Source organism: Xenopus tropicalis, chromosome 1 (assembly GCF_000004195.4).
Source record: "Xenopus tropicalis strain Nigerian chromosome 1, UCB_Xtro_10.0, whole genome shotgun sequence".
In the NCBI taxonomy this organism is placed as follows: Eukaryota; Metazoa; Chordata; class Amphibia; order Anura; family Pipidae; genus Xenopus; species Xenopus tropicalis.
Genome location: NC_030677.2, coordinates 159,868,267 through 159,887,883, shown reverse-complemented (window position 1 = coordinate 159,887,883; position 19,617 = coordinate 159,868,267). Strand labels below are relative to the sequence as shown.

Below are 19,617 nucleotides of genomic sequence, written 5' to 3'. Positions count from 1 at the left end.
TTTATTATAACATATTACTTCTTAAACACTAATGCCTATTCATGAAAAGTACATGGAACCTATAGGAATGCACCGAATCCAGGATTCAGCCAAGATTCAGCCTTTTTCAGCAGAATTCACCCGAATCCACACTCCTAACAGAACTGAATCCTTAAAACCACATGACTTTTTGTCACATGAACACAGAAGATGAAACATTTTTGCCACATGTCGCATGTGCAGTTATTTTTATCCTTTCCTTATACAGATTTTCATATGCAAATTCAGATTCGGTTAGGTATTTGGTCTGAATTTTTCACAAAGGTTTCGGAGTTTGGCCAAATCCCAAAATAGGGTGCATCCCTAGTAACCTATGCTTTTAGGCTTTGTCTCTTGGGCATTAACTAAAGGTTGGATCTACAATTAATTATGAACTTGCACTTTGTACCTACAATTAGAAATAAAATGAAGGATTGTCTGAATATGACTCTTTGGGATAATATAATAATAGCAAAAAATATCTCTGCCATTTGGTGCATAACAGGAGTGCTGGCTGTAAATTTAAAAAATGTTGTCACCCTATTGCTGCTAAGCCACCATATTAGACTTCTTGCCTGCCCCCACTTGTCTAAGTCACAGATACTGACATATAAAGCAATAAAGAGTAATAGTAACATAAGGATGGTGAAATGTGTGCCATACAGTGTAGCTCCTAAGTCATGAAACTACATTACAGTTCTAAATAAAATGCCAATCAATGGAGGCTCTGTACCAGTAAGCGTATATAATTTGACATGATGGTTTTGTAGCCCCTCTGGGCTCTACAACTCCATTTCCAAACCCACTTGCGTAAAGTCCTCTGGAGAAGATACTGGGCAATAGCCCATGATGTACAACATTATATGAACTTTACATGGACATTTTAGCCCTAGGTTGAACTCCACTGACTTATTGAACTCATAGTCATGAGAATAAGTGACAACAGATCGATTCTGTGTGCAGAGGTTGGTGGTACATAAGTTAGGTATGAGTGGTTAATTCCATGTTTAAAAACAGGAAAGCTTACTATATAACTAGCACAGTCATAGCACATTGCTACAACAAACCTCTCATATTTATAGCTGAAATAATCATGTACAAGAATACCACAAATATTGGCACAGGTTACTGGCCAGGTGCAAATTTTTCCAGTGTTGGTAAATGAGCCCCTTAGGTATTAATTCTATTTAGAGGATAGAGCCAAACAGAGACACTTATAAACATTGATTTAGCTATGCAGCCAATTAATGAAAAACTGACTGATAGCTGTGTATGGAGCCAGGAGAGAGGGGGAGAAAAAGCATAATATCTGGATGGATCTCCATAACACTTGTTGCTTTATTGCATGTAAGATCCAGCGAGTACCATGAGGCAAGCAGACTATGGGCCATACCAATTGGCTAGAAAAGCCCCAGTGAGTCTCCTGGTGAGCCTTTGGGACATACCAAGTGCTTAGAAACATCCCAGTGAGTCTCCTGGGATATAATTAATTACACCAGAAAATGAAGGAGTCTTCTCTGTGAGAAAACAGTACAGTGGGAAACCCTAGAACAGGGATCCCCAACCTTTTTTACCTGTGAGCCACACTCAAATGTAAAACGAGTTGGGGCGCAACACAAGCATGAAAAATATTCATAAGGGTGCAAATAAGGGCTGTCATTAGCTATGTGGACTGAAAGCCTAAATGATGCTCTGTTTGGCAGTAAAACTGGTTTTTATGCAACCAAACCTTGCCCAAAAGCCAAAAATAAATTCAAAAATAAGCATCTGCTTTGAGGCCACTGGGAGCAACATCCAAGGAGTTAGTCAGCAACATGTTACACATGAGCCACTGGTTGGGGATCACTGCCCTAGAGGGTATAACCTATGTCCAGGGGGAAGGATGTGTTCCTATTGGTTTTAGGGTGTTATGGGTATCCCTGGTCTATAAAATGTAAGGAGAAAAAAGTGGAGTCCAATGAGAGAGAGGTCTCTCTAGGGAATCATGGGAATGCACTAGAGGAAAGAACCCTTGGTTTGTTGGTAGTGATTTTGGCCACTATAAGGGACTAACAAATTGGCATTGCCACTGTTTTAGACTTTGCTTTATGAAGTTTTTTAGTGTTATAGTTCAACTTGGAGAATCTTTATCATTAATACTACAAGGGCTCAGCTGAGAGACAGACTCCCATGCAGTCCCATGCAACAGAAGTTAAAATACCCACATTTCCTCAGTTACATATATATATTTAAATATAATGAATTGTTACCCTGCACTGGTAAAATTGTATATTTGCATTGGAAGCACTTGTACAGTAGAATACAATGATTTTAGGGGTCAACGCTACTCATGGCTCTCTAGAGAACTATAGAATAGGACAAGAAATATATTAATTGTACTTGTACTAAAGAGTTTACATGCAGATATATATTGCAGTACAGGAATCCGCATGACACAGGACTTATTCCAAAAAAAAAAATGCAAACCTTTGTTTTGGAGAATAGGCACATAGGTTTGTCAAAGGCCTGGGTGGCACCCAGTCAGCCATATTGGTTGCCAGTATTGATTGCCAGCCAGTATTTGGCCAGCCTATCCAGTAAGTCATCAGCTACAGCTGGGGGTCAGAATGACTAATTTCGTATTTACTAGCTTGTTAAAATTTTTGATTTAAAATAAATTGTACTCTAGGCAGTGCCATTGTTATCTATTTAGCAGATATCATAAGCTATATAGGTATTTTATAAAAGCAAAGTTATGAACAGAATCTATGTAACACAGGAGACTTTTTTTGCCACATTTTTTGCCACAAGCTCATATAAATTCCATGCCTGCTGCTGGCACAGGTATTATTGCCTACCTTCTATCAAAAACTCAAACTGTTCTGTGATTTGGAATTCAGTAAATGTTACAACATGATGTTACACATATTTGTGGATTGTATTTTAGTGATATTATCAGGCTCTCGCATCCAGCAGGATCTGAGAAACTGTAACTGTAAATGTCCGTTGTATAACATGTCTGCAGACAAAAATAAGGCTAAACCAACACGTATTTTACCAACTTATCATTTTTATAGTCCTTTCTTTTTAAAGGCCAAAAATATTGTAGTCTATATTAAATAGTTATGGATATGTTGCAAATGCTATACCGGCATGGTAAAGTCAAGTAGTGAGGTATAAATGGATAAATAAAAATAGATAGTAGTATTTAGACTATAAAGGGCTTTTTGCAGCCTGGTCTGCAATAAGGTATTTGTTTTGTACAAACATTACCTTAATATATATGTTTAACATTACAGAAAAACTGGAAAACACTTTAAATAATCACTGTGTCAAAATAGCCTCATATCCTATCCTGCTATGTATATGGAGCAAGGAGTCCAGGCAGATAATTTAGTGGATTGATGGAATAAAAAGGACCAAGTGTGTCAAAATCTTTTAGGTTACTTTGAACCTAAACTACTGACACTAATTGTGTCCCTTTTCGTACAATCCCCTATTTTCAGAGCTACAACCCCAGGTATACTCAACATTTGGAAAATGGAAAGAGGGACAAAAAGAAAAGCTGTGCGTAGAGCGGCAACATTTTTAACCACGCCCATTTTTTTGCAGCCACACCCCCTAAATACCACTCCCATTTTCCAAAATTTGGCAGTTTCTTTAAAGTTTGAACACATTTCTGGGGGTTTCGGGGTCCTGTTTCATGTGTTATTACAGTTTTGCTAAAAAAGCTGAAATTGCCCTTTAAGCTGCAAATCTCAGTTCCCCCAAGAGACCTGATTAGCTTATTAGTTACAATTGTATCTAAGTGCAGGTGTGGCTTGTTAACTTTCTGGGCTCTCTGCCAAAAGCCTACTTATTTAATTAAGTGTGAGAAACAATGTATCTAAGTACAGGTGTAGCTTGTTAAGACTTCTGGGCCAAAAGCTACCTTTTAATTAAGTTTGTATCTTTTTTAGTGTTTAGTGCAGGATATCAATGGCAAATGAGGGACTTTTCAGTAAGACTCCGGGACTGACGGCTGAGCTGTTAAAAGGGATTGTCCCGCGAAAATCGGCACAGTTGGGAGCTATTCCCAGGTGTTCTAGGCCTGACTCACTACTGCAGTGTATTGGATGTTGGGTTGTTGCCTGTTTTTCTCAAAATGCAAAACAGGCAGACTTCATAAAGTGCTCCTTAGTGAGTTGGTTAAGGCTGTTGTAGCTCTGAATATAGAAGAATTTGATGTGGGGATGTCAGGCCTGGAAAAGTCATAGATAAAAATGTCACAGTAGTGCCATTTAGGGATGTAGCGAACATCGCCAAAAATGTTCGCGAACCCGTTCGCGGACTTTCGGCAAAACTCGCGAATATTCGCGAACTTTGCGAACCCCATAGACTTCAATGGGAAGGCGAACTTTAAAACCTAGAAAAGCCATTTCTGGCCAGAAAACTGATTTTAAAGTTGTTTAAAGGGTGCCACGACCTGGACAGTGGCATGCAGGAGGGGGATCAAGGGCAAAAATTTCTCTGAAAAATACTTTGTAAAAAAAACGCCAAAAAAAAAACGCAAGCTATTCCTATGTATATGCAAAGGCAAAAAACCGAGGCAAAAAAATGCGGCGCAAAAAAACCTGCGGTGAACCCAAAATGGCGAACATCGCCAAAAGTTCACGAATTTGCAGACTTGCGAACACCCGATGTTCGCGCGAATTAGTTCGCCGGCGAACAGTTTGCTACATCTCTAGTGCCATTATCCAATTAAAGCATGTGTTGTTCAGGTTGCTTGAAAACATTTCCTAGTAAATGGACATGATGCTTTTCACTGCTATCCTGTAGTGGTATAGGATTTGTTATCCAGAAACCCATTATCTAGAAAGTTCTGAACCATGGGAAGGCTATCTCCCATTCTGATTTTACAAATGATTTCCCATTTCTCTGTATTAACAAAACAGTTGCTTGTACTTGATCTTAATCCTTATAGAAGGCAAAGCAATCCTATTGGGTTTAATTAATGTTTAAATGAATTTTAGTAGACTTAAGACTTATCTTATCCCAAGCATTCTGGATAACAGGTCCCATAACTGGACATGAAAACAAAATTGAAGTAGTAAGCAAGTAATGTCAGGCAGTTCTCTTAATTAAAAGTGAAATGGATACTTGGAATTCACTCCCAGCAGAAGAGACCTGCCATGGAATTGAAACACCATTGGGTAAAAATGAGGACAAGCTTAGTAACTGGGTAGCTTAAACAGGCCTTTTATTCTCTTTTTTCTGCAGCCTGTTTCTATGCATAGATTCAATTTAAAAGACAAATGATTAGACTAACTAGGAAGTAAAGCAAGCTGGGAGGACATAATGCTACTAGAACACATACATAAAATCATAATAGCTTCAAGAGGTTGACTGATACAGGTAATTAAAAAAATCAACATTAATGCAGTTTTAAAAGGCTTGCAATAGTCTATCAGCAATTTGGAAAATTAAAATATCTGGTTTAAAATAAGCTTTATGGGCCTACTATCTAAAAATTTAATTATCTTTAGTGAAGATTAGCAGCTCCATTTACTTTCAGTGCACCATCCTCTATATCAGTGTGGATATGAGAAAAAAAACTTTAATTTTTGTAATTTTTATAGCATTAAAGACTGTTAACAACCAGCTAAACTAAATGTAATTCACATCTGACCCCATTGTTCTGTCTAATTCCATCTAGAACACTGAAGAAATAATCTGCCTGTTCTCCCTCTGTCTACAAATCTGTATTTTTGTCTAATTTCTCCTTGACAGTGTAAATAAATAAGTTAAGTAAGATTAAGGGAGAACTAAAAACAAAAACTGGCAAAATGCTGTTTTTTATTTACTGGAATTACTGCACCAGTTTCAGAATGTCAGTAATGATCTCCCCATCTTGTACATGCTCAGTGTGCTCTGGGCAGCTGTTGAGAATCTAAGCTTAGGGGTTGACGCAAACTATCAAGCAGAAGTTCACATGTCCTATAAACTGATGATACAGCACTTTATTAGTAAATTCTGATGCAAATTTCACTGGTGTCTAAGACACATTACAGCCATGTAATGAAAATATAATTGAATTCTTAATCAGCCTTATATTGTTGCAGTTATATTCTATATACAGTATATTGTGAGTTGGTCCCTAACCTTATGTAACTAAAAACAGCACACCACAAGTGCAATAAATCAGCAATAAAGAAGATGGGGAGCTACTAAGGGAAACTTTGGAGGCACAAGGCCTGTGGTCACCTTAGGCCGGTGCAGAATTCAAAACAACAGCAGCATTTCTAGTCTTCTTCTTTGTTAAGCATTAATTCTTCTTTAAAACAGAAATAAATGTTGTATCTCTATATGAAATATAACCATACTCACAGATATCTATTTCTAAAACAAAGGAACAGAAGTAAGAACCATTACCATAAAGCCTACTATCTTGGAATTTGTTAATTCTATGGAAATGTCAGACTGGAAATGCATGTAAAACAACCAGTTGGGAAACAGGCAGGAACATCACCCTTTGCAATAAGTATTCTGTCCTTATGATCAGTCTGACTATACATCAAGAGTTAATTTGGCTCATTTAAGAAGTGAGTGCACTTTTTGGATGTCAATCACCATGTTTTTACCCACAAGTAAGTTCTTTTACTTTCATCCCACTGTCTTTGTGGGAGCCACAACTTGCATTCAATTTATCAAAACATCAGTTTATCACCTGTTTTGATGAACTTGCCACAAGATATGGTGACCACACTAGAGATCGGCTATTGGGTCCTTTCTGGTATGCTTTCATACTCAGGACTGATAATGATATTTATACATGCTAAAAATGGTTGGTTGGGTACATTGGCACTGCCTGAATGCACCTTGCACGTTCACTTATGTTTGTGCTGAACCAACTGATTATTCCATGATCCTTCCTGAAAGCCAGAAGAAGACTCAAACTTAACAAGAATATCTGTTGATCTATGATCAGTTTAAGGATCTCTTATGTGCCTGCAATTTGGATTCCAACAATACAACCTTGTTCAAAATCTCTGCAGTTGAAAGTCGCATGTTAAAGATAATCTGACACCAGACCACACTGTTTTAAATTCATACGCACTGTTAAAATTGTCTGTGTGCTGTGTGTATATTATTTAACTGCACCTGTTATTAGCTAAAAATAATACCTTTACATGTCTATTGTACACTATATTTATAATAGATATTTCGAATTTGATATATGCCCACCCTTCTTTTTGAGTGAAATGTAGTTTGAGCTGTCTAGGCAAATAACTATGCAAGTTTGAGGCTGTATTAAAGGAGAACAGAATGTAAAAGGAGAAACCCAAAAGCAGATCAGTTGCCAATAGTTGCCTCAAAGGGCAAATATTTATTTTGTGATACCAAAACAATCAGTTGAATAGTAATATGTAACCAAAACTATTTTTGAGTTTCCTCAGATCCTGCTGGATGTTCTATGGCTGTAACCTGCATGACTCTAGGGATAAATACTTTATTAGAAAAATCTTGGTAATAACTGTAAATATTGGTTCAATATATTGGAAAGGGGCTATTCCCTTCCATTAATAAATCAAACTTGCTGGTTCTTGAACGCTTTCATGTCAGGTCTTTTGTTGTTTTTTGTTATTTAACCCACACAGAATCTCAGCATGCAGTACAAGGGTGGTTGCCCTTTGTCAGTAAGGCTTTTAATTCATTTTCAGTTCTACACATTTATGGTACATAGTATAGGATATTCTCTTGTTCACCCTTATATATTTCGGGCATAATGTAATAGGTTTAATATGTGTGCTCTCGGTCTAGTAGAAACCAAGTCAGCTGCTAGCATTTACATACATAAAGTTCATAAGCAAATAATAAAGTGTATATATATATATTTATATATATATACAGTGGTGTGAAAAACTATTTGCCCCCTTCCTGATTTCTTATTCTTTTGCATGTTTGTCACACAAAATGTTTCTGATCATCAAACACATTTAACTATTAGTCAAAGATAACACAAGTAAACACAAAATGCAGTTTTTAAATGAGGGTTTTTATTATTTAGGGAGAAAAAAAATCCAAACCTACATGGCCCTGTGTGAAAAAGTAATTGCCCCCTGAACCTAATAACTGGTTGGGCCACCCTTAGCAGCAATAACTGCAATCAAGCGTTTGCGATAACTTGCAACGAGTCTTTTACAGCACTCTGGAGGAATTTTGGCCCACTCATCTTTGCAGAATTGTTGTAATTCAGCTTTATTTGAGGGTTTTCTAGCATGAACCGCCTTTTTAAGGTCATGCCACAACATCTTAATAGGATTCAGGTCAGGACTTTGACTAGGCCACTCCAAAGTCTTCATTTTGTTTTTCTTCAGCCATTCAGAGGTGGATTTGCTGGTGTGTTTTGGGTCATTGTCCTGCTTCAGCACCCAAGATCGCTTCAGCTTGAGTTGACGAACAGATGGCCGGACATTCTCCTTCAGGATTTTTTGGTAGACAGTAGAATTCATGGTTCCATCTATCACAGCAAGCCTTCCAGGTCCTGAAGCAGCAAAACAACCCCAGACCATCACACTACCACCACCATATTTTACTGTTGGTATGATGTTCTTTTTCTGAAATGCTGTGTTACTTTTATGCCAGATGTAACAGGACACGCACCTTCCAAAAAGTTCAACTTTTGTCTCGTCGGTCCACAAGGTTTTTTCTCAAAAGTCTTGGCAATCATTGAGATGTTTTTTAGCAAAATTGAGACGAGCCATAATGTTCTTTTTGCTTAAAAGTGGTTTGCGCCTTGGAAATCTGCCATGCAGGCCGTTTTTGCCCAGTCTCTTTCTTATGGTGGAGTCGTGAACACTGACCTTAATTGAGGCAAGTGAGGCCTGCAGTTCTTTAGATGTTGTCCTGGGGTCTTTTGTGGCCTCTCGGATGAGTTGTCTCTGCGCTCTTGGGGTAATTTTGGTCGGCCGGCCGGCCACTCCTGGGAAGGTTCACCACTGTTCCATGTTTTTGCCATTTGTGGATAATGGCTCTCACTGTGGTTCGCTGGAGTCCCAAAGCTTTAGAAATGGCTTTATAACCTTTACCAGACTGATAGATCTCAATTACTTTTGTTCTCATTTGTTCCTGAATTTCTTTGGATCTTGGCATGATGTCTAGCTTTTGAGGTGCTTTTGGTCTACTTCTCTGTGTCAGGTAGCTCCAATGTAAGTGATTTCTTGATTGAAACAGGTGTGGCAGTAATCAGGCCTGGGGGTGACTACAGAAATTGATATTGAAAATTGAAATTGATAAACCACAGTTAAGTTATTTTTTAACAAGGGGGGCAATCACTTTTTCACACAGGGCCATGTAGATTTGGAGTTTTTTTTCTCCCTTAATAACGTAAACCTTCATTTTAAAACTGCATTTTGTGTTCAATTATGTTATCTTTGACTAATAGTTAATGGTTTTTGATGAGCAGAAACATTTAAGTGTGACAAACATGCAAAAGAATAAGAAATCAGGAAGGGGGCAAATAGTTTTTCACACCACTGTATATATATATACACACCTATATATGGGCCATTAGACCACTCACTTTGTACGAAGGGTATAAATATTAGTAGCATTGCTAAAAAACATTCATTCCTTTCTCCTAACAATTTAATGGTTTTGCCATTATACATAATCAGAGAACTTCACAGCTTCATAACTCTCACTGTAAGAAAACAGGGGCTTAATAGGTTTTTTCATCAGGCATAAAGGACTAAAATGGAATCAAAACTATAAAGAATACAAAATGCCAATGTATTCCCCAAGGGAAAGTTACACATATAGAAATAACACAATATTTATAAAACAAGAATAAATATATAAAATATATTTGGTATAGTATCTATTATACAGAATGATTGTGACCGGGGTTTTTTGTAATCTAACATCTATCTATTCTAAAAGAAGGTAAAAAACCTATCTGAAGCTGTCTCCACTTTGCCTCAGAAGGGGACAATGTTCCTAATTTCAAAAAAGCAATTGGACCACTGGCCCACTCCCATTGTACAAAGGGTATTAATCTGCCTCTTGGCCATCCAGTCACAGCAACTGGTTATAACATGGGGATGTGTCCTGAGCGGCATATTTCACAAGCTGCGACTTGTACATTTATTTATGGAATTGGTCAACTAATCAGTGAGTTTTTAAAATTGTGGCGACTTATCATCCCTTTGTCTGCTATTAATAGTACTACTTAGCACCTTACACCCTTATGGTGACATCCTGGGATAATCTATCACTATGGTATTTGATTACATCTATATATAGTTTGTCAGACTCCTGAATTAATTACTGTTACAAAGGAAAGATTTAGCCATATTGTTAATCCAGTCGCATCTTCCCAATGAGTTGCAGGGAAAGGTATTGCTATACAAATTGCTGCTGAATGGTAAATGTAGATTTATTCAAGCAGAGTTAATTATAATCTCTATTAAGTCTTCAGTGATATATTCATGCCGAACTTATTCTAGCGAAGAACATGAATTTTTATTCTACCATAAAGGTGAATGTAATAATCTTGGATTAGGCAATGGATTACTATAATACAATTTACTGTCAGAATTGCAATTTATGCAGATCTCTTTTTACCTGTTAATGGAAAATCATTCTGTTCTTCACTTTTTAATCATTCTGTTCTTCCCTGTTCTTGCAGAGTTTGCTGGTTCGCTTACGTTTCTTAGTTACATGAGTGAAATATTTGGCAGTTCTTTTGCCCAGTAAAATGAGATTATTAAGAATAAAATGCTTTATGTAGAAACTATTTTTACATTTTATAGACTCCATAATAATCAATATTTCATAAAAAGAATAACATTATTGTTAATACAAATTCTAAAAGACTACAATAGTTTTACGGGTCTGCCCCCATGGACATGCTCCAATGGCCCCAGTACTTATGTTGCTATGTTAGAGCTGTTGAAAGGGAGCATGTCCAAAGAGGCTGAAACATTTATAGATTAGGGGCTGCACTTGGCAATACCATGCTACCATCTTCCCTAGAGCATGCCTAACCAACTGATGGAAATATTGCCATCATTCCACCTTTTCAAGCCCAGCCCACAGCTGGACTTTACCTGTAAGTCAGTAAACATACGGGGCCCATTTAAGTATTTATGAGATAAATTCATATTTTTTCAAACTTATAGAACATGTTCCACAAAAAAGTTGTACTTTTCGCAAAGACTACAAACATTTCGGAATTCATTCAAGCTTTGGTATCACGACTATCTTTTCGCCAGGTTGGGTCTGTCGAGTGCCATTGAGTCCTATGGAAGGCTTCCAAAATCATACATTGAAGGTTCTAAAGCCAGAAAGACTTTCGTTCCATTTACAAAGGTTCGGATCCAAAAATGTTGTGACTTTCAGAAGGCAATTACGATATTTTCGTACAACTTGATTTCGATTTGACACAGGCCTAATAATAATGTTCATTTTTAATGTAAAACCTTATTGGTGCTTTTAGACCTAATTTTTTTCCTCACTGAAATGACTTGTTTCAAATCCCTTTTACCCTCTTAGAGTGAATTTAGAAATGTTAAACTATTATTACTATGATATATATACTGTTAGGTAGACAGAAATCCCTATTCACAGAACCAATGGTCACGTGACTTAATGGTTTAATGCAGAGAACAGGTTCTATATACACAGTAAGTGGTGTGTTTATACTTTAAAGGACACTGTCAATCTGCTGCCTTGTGTTACGTTGTTTCAAATGCCAGAGCCACCAGGGCAGAGAATAGAAAAGGACTGGCAAACACTACTTCTAATAACAATTATATACACAAATAAGTCAGAAACTATTTCAAATTGCATTGTAATAAATGTACAGTATATTGCAAAGTTGCTTAGAATTATGTTTTCTTTTATTAGGCAAGAAATTTTATATGTAGTTTAACTGCAGATGGGCAATTGGCCAGAGGATAAACATTCTTAGTAAAAAAAAACCCAGTCAGCTTCCTTATGTGTTGCTATTCCTGTTCCTTTCTTTGAGCAAATACTGAAGCTAACAACAAACCCATAACAGATATGTCATCATGGTGGGATTGTTACCTACATAAGACTAAAGAATAAATATTGCAATAAGGTTAATAATAATGGTGTTTTGCTCCCAAAGGCACTCTTGCGCAAGAGAACAAACACTTTAATATGTTTGCTAAGCATTAAAAAATGTAAAAATGGGCTTAAGGGATTTTAAATTCTTACAGAAACAATATACTGCTGGCTTTTCTTGGTTCTAAAATAGGCTAATGAAATTTTAATCTTAGGCAGACAGCACAATTATTAATGATTAGCCCCCAATATATTATTATTAGTGCCCATAGGACTAGAGGTGTATCATACGCAATGAGTTTAATGAGCTAGTGCAAGCTTGGCAGGCAATATGCACTGATATTGCTTTTCTTATATCATGGATCAAATAAATAATGTTCCGAGGATGGAAGGGATTAAGCTGCTATCTGTACTGAGTGGAGATCAGAATGATTCTTGTCAATAAAGCAGCATTTAATTCCATGTAGAAGAAATATAGAAGATTGTGAAATGTGCATAGATCCATAGATGTTTAAATGCAATGTGACAGCTATATTCCCACTGTGGATACTTAGTCATACAGCTAAATAGAATAGAGGAACCAAATAGTATTTGTCAAAATATAAGGATCATCCATCCAATGCTTTTTGCCTTTGGTATGATATATAGGACAGTCCTAAGTCTACCACATTTTATTCTATCATTACTAGATTCACTTTTGGTTTTGTTCTGGGTATCTTCCTAATAACAACCCTAAGCATTTGCTGTGACCCATGGGCCCAACCTCATCCTATTTGTATTAAATAAACATAAATGATTAATACTATCCCTATACAGATTTGTCAGCCACCAGGGATAAGTTGACCAGTTAAACAAGAGACAGCTACATGTTCCTAGGCCAAATATGGGTGACCTTTCCACAAAACTGGTCTATATTTCACTAATCCAATACTATCCTTTTTCATTGGTCACAGCGGCTTCCTCCTTTGTTGATAATGAATGGGTTTAATGGGATATTGGGAACTGTAGTACACTCCTATGCATCAAACATGTTTCATATACTATAAATATGATCTATATATCTACCATATTAGTATACATATATAAAAAAAGCAATATCATTCCTACTGAAAAATAAAAGTTATGATGTGTTCCCACTTTTTATAAGGCATTTTAATCTACTTTTCACACCAGAAATTCTTTCCCTTTGGAGTTTTTTAAAGTGGTTTAAAACAGTGGCATATGTTTAGACAGTAGTCTGGCATAAAACATAGAAAAAAAATAGATATGGCAATTAGCATTTCATAATTACTTCTGAAATTGTAATGCTTGGTGGTTATTTATGCATAAGGACAACAATAGATCTTTATAAATATGACATTTAGCTGTGGGAAAACAAATGCCAGCGCAGTTAAAGAACATCTCCAATACTTCAAATAAATTGCAGAAATAATTTCAATTATGCGGAGTCATGGATAAACAAAACAAGGGTACCCGTTTACTTACCAAGGAGCAACCGGCAGGATCAAAAACACTAACAAAGGTGCCATAAACTAAGCAGTTAGGTCTAAGTTTGTTGCTCCAAATACTTATGCACCTTTTAATGTGAATTACCTTGGCAACCAGCTATAATTTTTCCAATGTCCTGTGGGAGCTGCTATCTTGCTGCCTTCCCATTGTTCTGCTGATCGGCTGCTGGGAGGAGGGTGATATCACTCCAACTTGCAGCACAGCAGTAAAGTGTGACTGAAGTTTATTAGAGCACAGGTCACATGACTGTGGCACCCTAGGAAATGAAGAATATGGCTAGCCCCATGTGAAATTCAAAATTAAATGTAAAAAAAACCAGGTTTCCCATGACCATATTCCTTTAAGGAATGTTGGTGGTACCCTGGAAACTACATAAAAGCAGCCTTTTTAGGGTACCTAAAATTTATTTTTGTATTGTAACCCAGGCAGTGGCGTAGCGTGGGCTTTCGTCGCCTGGGGCCGACCGGAAATTTGCCGCCCCTCCATTTAGTTATTCTTAAAAAAAATAGACAAAATAAAAAAAGCAGCATTAAATTTTTTTATTGATTAAAAATTTACTTTTCGTAAATTACTTTTCATACACAGAGCCCCAATTGCCCCATACACAGTGCCCCCAATAGGAAGTGCCCCCATACACAATACCCCACAAAGACCTGGCCCCCCCATGGAAAGTGCCCCAATTTCCCCATAGACAGTAGCCCCCACACAGTGCCCCCAATTTCCCCCATAGTACATACCCCCAACAGACCATCGGCGGCGGCTCCTTCTCTCTTACAGGCAACAGGCGCTTCTACAAGGTTGTGCCTCGTCGCTGACGCTGTCATACGCACGGGCGCAACCTTATAAAAGCGCCTGTTGCCGCGCCATAAGAGAGAAGGAACCGCCGCCGATGGTCTGTTGGGGGTACGTTGATGGGGATGGGATTGTTGGGTCTATTGGGGTTTCTTTCTATGGGGGGGGGTACTTGCTGTGGGTAAATTGGGTGCACTTCCGGATTCGGTTCGGCTCAGAGCACGGATTCGGCCGAAACCGAATACCTTGAAAAAAGGCTGGTTTCGGCCCGAAACCCGAACTGAATCCTAAAATATACCTATATTTTTTTAAATTTAGATATCATGGTGATTGCCGCCGCCCCTTCTGATACGCCGCCCGGGGCCATGGCCCCCTCGGCACCCCCCTCGCTACGCCACTGAACCCAGGGCCAGTGAGAAAAGGTCAGAAAAGGTAACTGGGTGATTCACAAATGAGCACAAATAAAAGATAAAAGCCCAAAGGCACTAGTGCTTCCAACATCATACAGAAAGTTATTTGTAGTTTGCCTTCCCCTTTAAAGGAATTACAATACTTTTGGGAAGACAAAGTGCTATAATGAAAATGAAACAGGGCCAAGGATTAAATAGTGACTTGATGTGCTACATTAATTAGATTAATGCACAATTATTTTCCCCGATAGTGCAGAACAGTGAAATATGTCCCTGCTATATAAGTAATTGATGATAACAATAATCTTAAACTGTAGCTTTTAGCTTTTGATACAAATTATGCCCTGCGTTTGCTCCTTTGGTTTCTACATGCCTCATCATTGATTTTCATTTAAACTACATATAAAGAGATACAGCACTTATAGGGGCATATTTATTATGCTGTGTAAAAAGAAAATTCGCCACACATCGCCAGGCTTCGCCGTGTAAAAATGGCGTAAAAACGGCGTAATTGTTTTACGCGTTTTTTCTTCCACCGGAACTTATGGAAAATAACGGCATAATATCTGGCGTAATATCCGGCGTTCAGATGGCGATCTTTTCCCTTTATTTTGCACAGCTTTTTACTCCATTTTTTCAGCGAATTAGTTTTACACAGCATAATAAATACACCCCTTAGTCTCCTTTAACATTTACTTATTGCTGACCAGGGCCCAGAAATAACAAATAATAATTTTTTTTAAAGTAAGACCAGCAAAATAAAAAAGACATTATCCCTAATATGGACTGTAAGCTGAGACCTGGATGTTACCTAAATACCCACAAATTATTGCAATTCTGTCTAAAATGCTCCTTGTAGTAGGCTAAGTACTGTAAATACAACAACTTCAATGGATAAAAATTTGATTTCACATTGGAACATTAAATATCACTAGAAGGATTGAATCTGGTTTGGGTGTCCACTTGGACAGCTCTGGGCAGTTAGACCACTGATTATTATGGGAAAATATTACCGGTATATCAATATCCTGGTGCAGTGTTGGACTAGAGTATCTGTTGCCCACCAGAGCTGCTTGCTGATAACACTCCCTACAGTCAACACTCCATAAAAACCCTGGCCTCCACTAGGAGTGGGCAAACTGGGATTTCAACATGTACCCCAGTGGGCTAGTCTGACCCTGCTTTAGCGTAGGAGAACTAAAATCTGCTGAAAATCTTGTTCCATGGGAATTTATTACTTTTTCACATCATCACTCTTCTACTGCTCATGTTATAGTAAAAATGCACTTTATTTAATATTGTTTTGTCTTTATTACCAGTCATGTCAGTAGATGTTTAGGGATATGCTGTGCTTAATTGTACGGGGTATAAGGTTTAGTTTGGAATCAAAGATAATGAACAAGATGTACACTGGTATTCAGAAGTGTTCAACAGTCTCCCAACAATTGTTATCATTTTGATACAATTCATACTTTTAAGATTAAATTAATTAGAAATTAAAAGTCAATTCACTGACAATATCATCACAGTCTTTTTATTTCATAAAACTGGTCTATTCATCAAACTTTGCATTCATCAAAGAATCCCTTATTTGCAGCATTCCAGCTTAGAGACCTTTGGCAGTCTAGCTGTCAGTTTCTGAAGACATTCAGGAAAATTTCATCTAATGCCTTCTGTAGCTGTTCCCAGTGGATAAACTGGCTTGTAGGGCATTTTTCTCTGGCCTTACAGGGACAGCTCTATGAGGTTTATGCCTGGTGTCTGTTCCAGTCAGTCTATCAAAAAAGTACTCTGATTTCGCCAAAAAACTTTTTGCATAGCTTAAAAGTACAGTATGCTTTGTCCTGCTGCATGATAGCGTTTGCACTAATACAGTATGATGGCATAGGATAGGATGGCATGACATTTTAAAATGGGTTCTTCTAAACTTTTGAATGATAGCATGTTATTGTCTAGTTGCACAACAATCTCTCCTGCCTTAACATTGTATCAGCAAAATAGCTAAAATTAGCTAGTCTATAGATGAACTAGCTGCTCTCTTAGTTAACAGTATGGATCATGTAAGAATGCTTGTCTCCAGGGCATACTTGGGCTCTGCACCTCCTGCTGGATCTTGCTGTACCGGCCTGGACTGTAAGTCTATGGATTGGCAAGTGCCAGAGGGGCTGCTGTAAGATGCCTGGACCTGTTGATGTATGATCCAGAGCACATCACTGGTGGGTGCAAAGCAGCCACTCTTTTTACTGCTTATGCCTAGGTGCCCCCCTGCCTGCCCCACAACAGGTAGTGCTATAAACATGGGGGAAATGCAGGTTCTGGGGCTTCTCCTTAATGCAAAATGTGGATCCAAATGCAAAAGTGTAAAAGCTTGGCAGTTTGCATCCAGTTTTTGCACTTTGAAATCTGCCCTGCATTTAGACTTAAGGCCACATTTATCAAAATGAGAGTTTAATACATAAAAACTCACCCCTATTCTATTCATTCCTGTGGGATTTTTAGAAGAGTATTTATCAAATATTGAGTCTTAACTTTCACCCACTGAGAAATATGCTTCTAAAAATCCCATATAAATGAACAGAACATGGGTGAGTTTTTATGTATTAAGCTCACATTTTGATAAATCTGCCCCTAAAAGTATGGTAATCCAATTTACAGAAAAATGTTCCTCATTTGGAAAACAGATCCGCATTCTGGAAAACAGGTCCCATACCTGTACCTGAGTTTCAGATTCCAAAATTGAAAGTTAATGTTGCCAGTTCTGTGCCTTTCAAATGATCACAATTCTCAAAACTGTTTCATTCAAGTAACCACCTCCCTCTTTTTTCCCCAGCCACAGAGAGTCGAGTGACAATGGACAGCATTCAGCGCTTTTCATCCCTCCCTGTATATCTGCCAGTGAACTATCATGTTTGCAATGCTGAGGTTTCCTTCTTCCTTAAAGAGGTCAACCCAGACCTTACAAAGAATTCTAGTTTGCAGATCCGGACAGAACCACTTTTTATCTACAAAGCCAAGATGCCACCTGTAATAAATGCCACATATGGACCTTATTCAGCTGAGCAGACAGTGCCAAAACATTTGATGATGACCTCAAGTACTTTCAGTTCAACCAATAAGTTCACATTTAACTGGCAAATAAAATCCCATATTATAGAGAGTTCCATATATTCTAACAACCCCAAAATACAGGCTTTGTTTTATATAACAGGGAAAGACTGGAATGATTACCACCCATCAGAGATTTTACCATGTGTGAGGCTGGTGGCACTTCTAGAAAACAGAGAAATTTCATCAAGCTGTAGACTCAAAGGGAGCTTAGGATTGTGTGTGGCAGAACTGGAGTTGTTACCAAGCTGGCTAGGTACATCTTCTGCAGAAGATCTAAAGGATTCCGTTCCACCCCAAGGAGTACCTGTGGAATTGCATCACATCATCTACTCCACTGGAGAGGATGAAGAGTGCTTATCGGCCGAGACAAAATGGACCAACAGCATTCAGTCAGAGAGTGACTCTACTCAGAAAGTGTCCCCACCAATGGAGAGAATTGGCAGTGTTGTTGTTTACCCATCCCACAACACTTTGAGGATGTCAGTGCTACGGTTAGATAACAATATTCAGATACGTTTTCCACCAAGTCCAGTGAAAGTGGGGGACATTGTGACCTTCTCTGTATTAATGGTGGGAGGCTCACCCACATATCAGCTCACATTAAGGTATGATGGCTTCAGACTGTTTTTCAACATGCTGTTTAGAGTTGACCTTTATTTTGTCCTAAAATTTATAGCAAGTATGTAGCTTCATTTAGAAACATATTATTTTTTGGTTTAATGGAGAACAAGATTACTTTATGCAACGTTAAAAGGTTATTACAGCCTCAATATTTTATTCAGAAACACTTATTTAAAGCCTTTACAGAACTAAAGAACAAATATGTGCTTAAAAGGGTTTGCTTGGAGAAGAACCATAGCTGTTTGAGAAGTAAAGATGAGAAGGGGTAAAAATTCTGAGTTTCTAATATGAACAATAATGCAACCCTTAGGGAGAGATTTACTAATCCATGAACGGTCCAAAGGCGTCCGAATGCGTTTTTTTCGTAATGATCTGTATTTTTGCGACTTTTTCGTCGCTGTCGTGACTTTTTCGTATGTTCCACGACTTTTTCGTCGCCATCGCAACTTTTTCGTATATTTTCCGTGACTTTTTCGTCGGCGCCGCAAAAAAATCGGATTGGTTTTTCTGCCGTTTACAATCGGTCAATCCGAAAAAATTTAGACAGCGACAAAATAGTTGCGCAAAATATGATACAGTTGTGGCGGCGACGAAAAAGTTGCGACAAATAAGAAAAAAATTGCGACATCGATGAAAAAGTCGAAAATTTTTCGTTTCCAATCCGATTTTTTCCCATTCGGATTCGTGGATTAGTAAATCTCCCCCTTAAAGTTAATGCAACAAGAACTTGAACCAATTACAACTGCAAACTGTACAATGTCCCTGGGATATGATGATAAATCTGACTGAAAATTTACTGGTTAGAGCAGGGGTGTCAAACTCAATCACATAAGGGGGCCGAAATCTAAAACACAGGCTAAGTCGTGGGCCAAATTTTTTATTAATATACTTAGTAAGAAAATAAAGGGTATATTTGTCACAATGTGTAAAAAGTGGAGTAAGACATGTTGATGTTGCTCATAGCAGTCAATAGATGCTTTGCTACTGTTGAAATCTGATTACTGATTGGATGCCTTGGGCACCATTACTGGTAATGCTTCACCCACTTTTTACACAGCATGATAAATATACCCCTTAGTCTTAGTTACTACAGTACGTGAGGAAAATGGAA

At 37.8% G+C, this 19,617-nt stretch overlaps 1 protein-coding gene across 1 annotated transcript in view; it reads left to right on the top strand.

The window, feature by feature from the left end:
- The window catches only part of tmem132b (transmembrane protein 132B), a 295,846-nt gene that overhangs the window by 66,304 nt on the left and 209,925 nt on the right, over positions 1 to 19,617 (top strand). Inside the window, exon 2 of the mRNA XM_002935284.3 lies at positions 17,608 to 18,490. Coding sequence (XP_002935330.1) covers positions 17,608 to 18,490 — 883 coding nt within the window. The remainder of the gene's footprint in view (positions 1 to 17,607; positions 18,491 to 19,617) is intronic.